Source organism: Plecotus auritus (assembly GCF_963455305.1).
Source record: "Plecotus auritus genome assembly, chromosome: X".
NCBI lineage: Eukaryota > Metazoa > Chordata > Mammalia > Chiroptera > Vespertilionidae > Plecotus > Plecotus auritus.
In genome coordinates, this window is record NC_137784.1 from 46,164,195 (window position 1) to 46,173,724 (window position 9,530).

General features: G+C 39.8%; 1 protein-coding gene across 3 annotated transcripts in view; it reads right to left on the reverse strand.

Moving 5' to 3' along the window:
- VSIG4 (V-set and immunoglobulin domain containing 4) overlaps positions 1 to 9,530 on the reverse strand; it is a 121,008-nt gene that overhangs the window by 25,516 nt on the left and 85,962 nt on the right. Inside the window, exon 7 of one of the 3 annotated variants that reach the window (XM_080652152.1) lies at positions 523 to 603. The exons of the other annotated variants lie outside the window; for them this stretch is intronic. Within the exon in view, the coding sequence (XP_080508278.1) occupies positions 570 to 603 (34 nt within the window). The 3' untranslated portion in view covers positions 523 to 569. The remainder of the gene's footprint in view (positions 1 to 522; positions 604 to 9,530) is intronic. 3 annotated transcript variants of the gene reach the window in all.

Sequence of the window (9,530 nt, forward strand, 5' to 3'; positions counted from 1 at the left end):
GCAAGCTGAGATATTAACAGATGAAGGAATAAATAGGATGACATCTGAGAAGAAGCCTTTGGATTAATGGACTTTGTGAGAGCAGAGCCTGTGGATTAATAGAAGCAGGTGAGATGGGAATGGCCTTAGCCTCAGTTCTGAAACCCCTTTGCTTGGTCAAAGTGGGAGGTTCAAAATATGTACTAGATGTTGGAGGCTACAGATTACAACTCAGGGAAGAATGCTTGGAGGATAAGTAGGATAAGGGGAGAGGAAGTTGACTTAAACCACAACAGGCATGGGTCAGATTAGATGAAAGGATCAACTTCCTGCCAGAGGAGCATAACTCATGGTAAGAGAAGTGAGATAATCTCTATATTTGCAATTCCCTCAAAATTATAAACAAGTATAGCTCTGCTTTGGAATGAAAATTGGTATGGTCCAGCCTGGATGCAGTGGAAGGTACTAAAATGACTCTTCCTAGTGGCATGTGGTACAGAAAAAAGTAAGAAAGTTGGTTTGTACTTCAGCACAGCTACTTACTGAGTGACTTGAAGTAAGTCATTTGAGCCTTCTGAACTTCATTGTTTTCATCTTTTGAAAGAAGAGAACAACTTCCACCTCCTAGAATGGTTGTGAAGATTACATGAGATGATGTGCCTAAAGCATCCAGCACAGTGCCTGTGACATAGTAGCCATTAGTCAACTCTTGGCTCTTCTTTCCCACTTTAATTTTTTTAGTCTTATCAACACAGTGTGCAGAGGTCTCAGATTCACCTCTTTCTTTCCCCTGCCAATTCTTAATAGATAATAAGATGGGAAAACCTGTAGATTCTGGGAATTCATGCCACAGTATCTAAGAGCTGACCATCTCCTGAAGAAAGTCAAGCTGACCAGAGAGGCTTGCAATGTACCCCTCCTACTACCTCCATGGCCAAGCATTGAGACAAGCTAGGGAGCTTCCTGGATGTCTGATAACATCAGTGGGTCAGTTAAGTGGGCCTAATATGTAGTTAGAGACACTCTCAGGTTCTGGAACATATCTTTGCTCTCATACCTTATTAGGGGAACAACTAATAAATTTCTGAATCTCAGCTCTGCTACTTACTAAATATATGACTTTGAAGGGAATTGTTTAGTATCTTTGAGCTTCAGTGTCCTCATTTGTGAAATAAGACTAATTCTTACTCTATGGGGTGTTGAGAGGAATAAGTGATATAATAGACCTGAGAGTATGTGGTACATAACAAGCACTCAACAAAGCTTTTTTATTCCTTCTATTTCCCACTTCTCATTCTGCCAGAACTGAGTAGAGGAGCAGAGGAGTAGAGAAGCAGAAACCCTTCTTGTGACAATATGTAGCTTTTTAAAAACTTTTTACCTTGTATTAGGTAAAATACAGGAGCTCTCAAGTATACTACTTTCCTAAAATCTCATAAGATACTTATTATTAGCTTAATTCTGAGATGGGGAAATGGATAGTGAGAAATATTAGTAATTTACTCAAGGCCCCATGGCTAGAAAGTGGCAAACTGAAATTCAAATCCAGGTTTTTAAATTTCATGCTAGTGCTCTTGTCACTATAGCACAGGCCTCACATGACAACCACCAATACCTGTCATCAGTTAAGAACCCACTATGAGCATCTTTGATATTTCTATTTTCCACTTATTCTAGTAATAACACTCTTGAACAGTAATAAATATTTGGTCATCTACATCATAACATCTGTTTGGGGGTTAGAAAAGTTGAGGTTAGAAATTCTGAACTACCTATTGCCACACAAATTGTGATGGTTGACAATTTTTAGATGAGCTTGTGGAAACTGACACATGCAAATATAGGACAGAAATATTAAGGAGGTGTCCTGGTGACTAACCCTAGAGAGAAGTATGTAGGAATCAATTGCCTTCTAAGTCAATGCTAAACAAAGTTCTAGCATCCTAGTTCTAGATGTTTAGTTGTGGTGCAAGCTCAAGGGTTTAGCCTAACTTATATTTTGTCCCCACAATATGCACCATCCTTGTCCTTGCTTTACTCCAGCCGTGGGCAAACTACGGCCCGCGGGCCGGATCCGGCCTGTTCAGCTGTTCTATCCGGCCCGCGGAGCCGAAAGAGCGGAGGGTTCTCTTGCTTTCCCCTCCGCTCCTTTACTTTGAATTTATATTAGTTCACACAAAAACTCCATCCATGCTTTTGTTCTGGCCCTCCGGTCCAGTTTAAGAACCCATTGTGGCCCTCGAGTCAAAAAGTTTGCCCAAAGGGGGAGAGATCAACCAAGGGACTTGTGTGCATGCATATGAGCCTAATCAATGGACACAGACAACAAGGGGGTGGGACATAAGTAGGGGGTGGGGGGTTATGGGGAAATAATTTGTGTTTTTGCCTTCCTGACAAAATTTATATAAGGTTACAAAAAGAAATTGACAGCCAGTTTGAAATTTAATAGCCATGGCCTAGAGCAAAGAATATCCTTACATGATATTATTCTACAATGTTATTAAAATTTTAGATATTTTACAACAGCATATTGTACAATTATCCCAAATAAACTTACAAACTAATTCTTGGAATGTTTAGCAGCAATTTAAAAAAAAAAAAAAAGGACATAAAAGGATATAATCCCTTTCAGAAGGAATTAAGGCATTGGGAAGGCACTTGAGCATTCTATATTGGCCCCTCTTGCCTTTTGTGCCAAGAGGGACCCTCTTCTCACAATCCAATTGCCCTAAGCTGTTGCCTGAGCTTTCTGTCCATGCTGAGCATGAAGCCTCGTGGTGGCTGGTACCATGGATCTGTCTCTCGCCCAATCGTGTGAGCTGGGCCCTCCCTGGAGAAGAAACCTGAGTTCCCCGAGATATGTGATCAGTGCTGAGGCCCCGCCAGCAGGCCAGGGGATTCCCAAGGCAGGTACTGGGCGTGGAGGCCATGGGGGCATAGGCTACCAAGGAGACAGAACTGAACCTCACATCACCCTGCTTGGCCCCGGAGGATGACTGGTTAGCCAGAGACGGGTAAGATTCCTCAGGGAAGGAACAACCTAAAACAGGCACAGTCGCAAAGGGGCCATCAGGAGAGAACTTGGGGATCAACAGAGGTGGGGCACAGACCCTCACCCCCCCAACCTTGCAGGGGCCTGAACCCTCACCCCGTCTGAGGGAGGTCTCCTGCCCCCGTGGCTGCTTTGCTTCCCACGCCCAGCTCAGATCGGGACACAGGTGACAGACAGTGACTTGGCCCAGCTCAGATTGGGACCCAGGTAATAGACTGAGACTTGGCCAATAGCAGCTACCCTATATCTAAATCCAGCCTAGCACCAGGAATGCTCAGGGCCTACTCAAGAATGCAAACAATCCTCTCCACTAATATTTACAGGGTAAATTAAGATTGTTGGTAGAGTATTAAATTTGACAGTAAAATAATAATCAAGTTCTCAGATTAATTTAAATAGGCTAATTGCAATAAGTGAATATTCAAGAAAATTTAATTGTACTGGACAAAAAGCTGTTCCTAATGTGGTAACTAAAATTTCTGTTGGTAGTTCATCTCATGGTAAAATTCCTGAACATGCAATGAAACTAAAGCAGTCATATTTTTGTCAAAAAATTAAAATTTAAAGTCATCAAGACTGCATTATAAAAGTTACAAAAGCCTCCATTAATCAAAAAAGGGGGGATAGAAGGGTAATATCATATAAGGAAAAATATCCTATAAGTAAATTACATCTAGAAAATTTTTACTTTACAAAATTAGTTTTCATTTGTAATGCTAACAGCAAGACACCCATGAAAAATACACATGGTGTCTAAATAAGACAAAGGAAAATCGTTTGGGCAAAAATAAAAAGGATCCCAAATCAATTATATAGAAAAGATTCCTTTATTAACTTTTGGTCGAGAATATGTTTGTATATTTTCAGAAAACAACTCCAAGACCATGTGGATTCCTGCAACAGAGAGGAATTGACAGGTCTGCTCCAACCACGAAGACAAGAGGAGAAACAGTCCAGAGATGGAAGACGCTGATGACGCCTTGCCACGCTAGCAGTCAGCAGCTGTGCGACGCAGCAAGTTGCCTAGGACCAAACCAGAGAGGGTCGGACCTGCATTGCCACCATGTGCCCACCATCCAGCTATCATTGCTGACATGTACACATAAGGAACTGTTTGACATTGAAATGGGGACTCAGAACTGTTGGACATGGAAATTGGGACTGAAACATTTTTTGTTATTATATGTTTATTTCTAGTCTGCAGAGGCAAGATTTTTTAAAGGAATGAAATGGGAAAAAAAATAGATACAGAGGCAAAGAAGCATTGAACAGACTGTCAAACTACCGTGGGAAGGCAGAGGAGGTTGGGGGGGGGGGGCTGTAAGAGATCAACCGAAGTACTTGTACGCATGCATATAAGCATAACCAATGGATAAAAAACACTGGGGGGAGGGGGCAGGTAAAGGCATGTACTGGGGGGAAGGGGAGGCTGGGGGAAGGTCAATGGGGAAGGAAAAAGAAAAGGAGACATATGTACTACTATTTGTAATACCTCAAACAATTAAAAAAAAAAGATATGAATAGGTAATGAGGGCTTAAATATATGTCAAAATAGCAATGATTATCTATAGGTTTCAGAATAAAGATAATTTTTATTTTCTTTTTTCTGCTTTCAAATATTTTCTAAATTGTTTAAAATAACTTTGTCTTGTTTCTGTAAAAAGAGAAAAAAAGTACAAAAAACATTTTTAATTCAGTTAGCACAGGAGATCTTGGAGTCATGGAAATGTTCTATAACTGGATTGTAGTGATGGTTCTACAACTCTGAATTTACTGAAAACCATTGAACTATGTACTTAAAGGATGAATTTTATGGCCTATAAATCATACCTCAATAAAGCTGTTAAAAGAAAAAAAAAAGTTTGCCCACCCCTGCTTTAGTCAGAGAAAATACTAGGAAGATGAAAATGGTCTGCTATGCCAAATCAATGATTCCAGGGACACCCTCTCCCTCCTGAATTAGAGAATATGTATTTTTAAAAAATGCAGTTTTGTTTCTTGCAAATATAGGCAATGATCTATCATAAGTTGGTTCCTCCTTCCTGCCTTCCCTTTACATTCAAAACTGTTGCCTAGGGGATTAGGTGGATCATTTTAGGAAATAGATAAGAATGATTGGTTAGGGTGACTCCAGTTATTTTTGTCATAGATGAAAGTTTCTGAAAGACTCTGACTGGGAATAAGGTATAGGGAGTGAAGGGTGGAACCAGTTTGTTTTTCTTAGTCTTTAATAACTCTCTGGAACTCCTACCTTATTTACATTGTTTACTAGAAGAAGCTAAGCAAAAGTTCACTTCAGCTTAGCCTCTCTAATGGCAATAAACTGGAAATTAATTGAGGTTTTTCTGGATACAACTGCCCTTGTAGACTGAGATGATAACTGACTTGAATTTGGTATTTTTTATCTAGAGCCATATTATATATTTTTGTAGATTGCTTCATAAGCCCTGCCTTTCATAAATTGTTCCATGACATTTGACTCCTGCCTTTGCCATTTACTAGCTGTTTAACTTCAGGCAAATGACATGACTTCCTTGAACATCAGCTCCCCATTTGTCAAATGGGGCTAATTATAATATCTCCCTCATAAGGTTGTCATGAAGATATTATATAAAGTAATACATGTAAAGGGCTTGAGACAATGCCTGGCACTTAGTAAGTTCACAGTATGTGTTTATTATTATCATTATAGTACAAAATGAATCTTTTGGTAGGTCCAAGGTCTTTGTCTCATTTCTCTAATAACACATTTGGTGTGCTTGAATATCTATAGATATTAAAGATATTCTTAGGCTTATATTTACCCTGTTGCATCAGTGGTCTCTCCATTCAGATGAATTCATATGTTCTTTCCTACCTCTGTACTTTTATTAATATTCATCCCTCTGCCTGGAATGCCATTCTCTGATCTTATTATCCTTCAAGGGTCTTTTAAAATGTTACCACTTCTGTGACGTTTCTAGTCCAAACAGTTGGAATTAACTTTTCTTTCCATGGCATAGACTCCAAAATTCCTTGTCTTAGAGAAGGAAGGGCACTGCACAATTATACCTACTCTGGCTTCTCATGTCTCATTAGATAAGTATCAAACCCTCAATATAGCATACAAGGCCTCCCTCAGTTAAGCCCCAATGTTTACCTCTCCTACTTTGCTTTGAGCTATTCTTTCCTTAGCTCAGTCTATTACAGGCCACACTAACCTTATCTTCCTTAACTAGCCTCATTCCTTCTCATCTTGGAGCCTGACACCTGCTATTTCTTCTGACTGGAATGACTTTTCACCAATTATTTGCTTGGTTTACTCCTTCTCATTCTTTAATCTTACTTCAAATGTTACTTCCTCTGAGAGGTTTTCTTGACCATATTCAGGCCTGGTAGATTAGGTTTCCTTGTCATGTGTTCTCCCAGATCTATGTGCTTCCCCATTTTGTTTTTGTCATATTTACCTGGAATTAATACCTATTTCTCACCATACTGTAAGTGTCAAGAAGGCAGGCATCTTATGTGTCTTGTTCATCTCAGTATTCTGAGTGCTTCCTACCATACTTAATACTTAGAAAACATTTAACATGTATTTGTTGAGCAAATAAATCTAGTCCAACCTCACTGTAGAGATGGAAATATGGAGTCCCTGACTGGCTTATTTAATTTAGCAAATATCACATGATCTCAACTCACATGGAATCTAGTGAACAAAATAAATTGATGAACAAAATAGATGCAGAGACACGGAAGCATGGAACAGACTGACAGACCTCAGAGGGAAGGTAGGGGGCATGAAGAGATCAACCAAAGAAATTATTTGTATATATATGCATAACACATGGACATAGACAATGGTGCGGTGAAGGTCTGGGGAGGGGGGCAGGTGCAGGGTGGAGGGAGTCAATGGGGGGGAAATAAAGGGAGATGTCTGTAATACTTTCAAAAGTAAAGATAAATTTTTAAAAAAGAAATATGGAGTCCCATAGAGATAAAGGGATTTATTCAAGGTCACACAGAGAATCAGTGGCAGAGAAAAGACTATAGCCCAGGTCTCCTGATTGTGATACAGTGCTCTTTTCCATACATGCAGTTCCACTATAGTACTTATTTCTTGTACATGCATATGTATTAGTCTGGCTTCTGGACTAGGCTGTAAATTCCTTGAGGGCAGAGATCACATTTTTTTATCCTCACCTAAGGATATGTTTTTAGTGATTTTAGAGAGACAAGGAGAGAGAGAGAGAGAGAGAGAGAGAGAGAGAGAGAGAGAGAGAAACATTGATTTGAGAGAGAAACATTGATCAATTGCTTCCCATACACACCCTGACTTGGGATCAAACCTACAACCTAGGTATGTACTCTAACCAGGAATTGAACCTGAAACCTTTTGATGTATGGGATGATGCTCCAACCAACTGAGTCACCTGGCCAGGGTAGGGATCACATCTTATACCTGTGCTATCCAATATCATAGCTATTAGCTACATGTGGCAATTGAACACTGGAAACATGGCTAGTCCAAATTTTGATTTACTGTAAGTATAAAATACACACCACACTTCAAAGCATGTAAAATATCTCATTAAAAATGTTTACATTGCTAAGAGGTTAAGATAACATTTTAGATGCATTGTGTTAAATAAAATATGTTCTCAAAATTACTTTCATCTATTTGTTTTTCAAAAATTTAATGTTGCTCATATTAAATTTCTATTAGATGTATATTACTGTTCTGTTGTATACTTATTTTTCCCATTGGTGCCAAGCATAAAGTTTTGCAGACAGTAGGTACTCAACACACTCTTGTTAAATCTCTTGTTGAATAAAGTTGAGCTGTAGCTGGTAGGTTAATTGCTGCTAACTACTTTGGCGACATCACTGGGTTTGTGGGGAACCTCACGGTGAACCCTTTGTCCCCAGGTCCAGATGTACATGAAGTGCCCTATACATTGCATCAGCCTTTGGGTTTCCTTTCAGAGGAAGCCCCAGTGCAATCATATGAACAGCAATAACCAGAGTTGAGGTGGACTATGTGGACACCAGCCTCTTGCACAGGAACTGGTCTCAGCTTTGCAATTGTCCCTGGGGCCTTTTCTTTACCGACTTCTGATAGGAGGTGGGGATAAGTGAGTAGGAAGATGAACTATGAGTTGAAGGGAGGCCTTCTAAGTTCCTTCACAGAGGTGAGGTAAGCTAAGGAATATGGAGACCTTGGGCTAAGGAGTTCTCCTGCATTTGCTTATGCACTGACACATTCATTTATTCAACTCAGAGTCTGGGGCAACTACTTTTTCCTGGCCCTGTGAAAAAAGAAAGGGATCAGACACAGTCCCTACTTTGGGAAGTTTTTGGTCTCCTGTGAGAAACAGACACATAAGTTTGCAAAGTTGAAATATTTTTAGTACTCGAGGTGGGCAAAGCAGGGCGTAACTAATTTTGCTGAGAAAGGGGTGGTCAGAGAAGGCTTTCCAGAGATAGTGAGCATTGTTATTTTCTCTCTCCATTTTTAAAGATCTAGCTAAAATCCACTTCTCTAAAAACTTTTCTAAATACCACTACCTTTCTGCCCTCTACCCTGGAAGAGTCACACCTTCCTTACCCACATTTTTTATAGCACTTCATACCTGTGTCAAATAACTTGCCTCATACTGTAGACAGTCATAGTTCCTTCGGTGCATACTTGTGTCTCTCCTCCCCTCCAGCCCAAGGATCCCTCAATATGATGTGATGGCTAAAGTTCAGACAGGCTGTGAATGATTTTTAAAGAGAATTTAGTGAGTTACAGAACTGGGTCTAAAAACCACAGACTATAACCTAGGTCCTAAGACATAGGGTCTCTGACTCAAAATTTAGCATTCTTTTCATTCTACCAATGAGTTAATAAATGAATGTATCTACAGTATGGGATCTCAGCACTGCTTTCCTGAGCCCCCCATCCAATTTTTTTTTCTCACTCATCCCTCATTATAAGCATAGCCAATTCAGAGAACATCCAAAATGGGACGACTTTTTGTATTTTGGATGGACAACAGACCTCAAAGAAAATCCTTTTTGCTATTGCTGCACACATGGCCCTTCCTAGAATGCTTTGTGTTGTAAGGTAAAGAAGAACTCCAAGGAACTCAATGCCCTTTGCACTAATTCAGGTCTTCTGCATAGGTGGCATGATTTGTAGGTCCTCCTTGCTCCTAATGCTCTTTTTTTATTGTCCTACTGTGGGGTCCAAAGTGGCCTCTGTTAATTAGTACTTTAGGTGAAGACAATGTCTCCAGAGGCTCCTATTAAAAACACACAAAGTAAAAGTACCTTAATTGATAGATGAGAAAATAAGAAAAAGTGTGTAGATAAACTTAATCACTATGTTATGTGTAAGGAGTAGGAGTCCCTCTGTAAGAAAGTACCCACAGGGCAATCCTGCTTCCAACCCAAGCTTTAGTTAGAAACCAAAAAGGAAAAGGAACTGAATCTTTCTAGATGCAAGATCTGTGGAAACAGGTCATGAGGACTAAGCCAC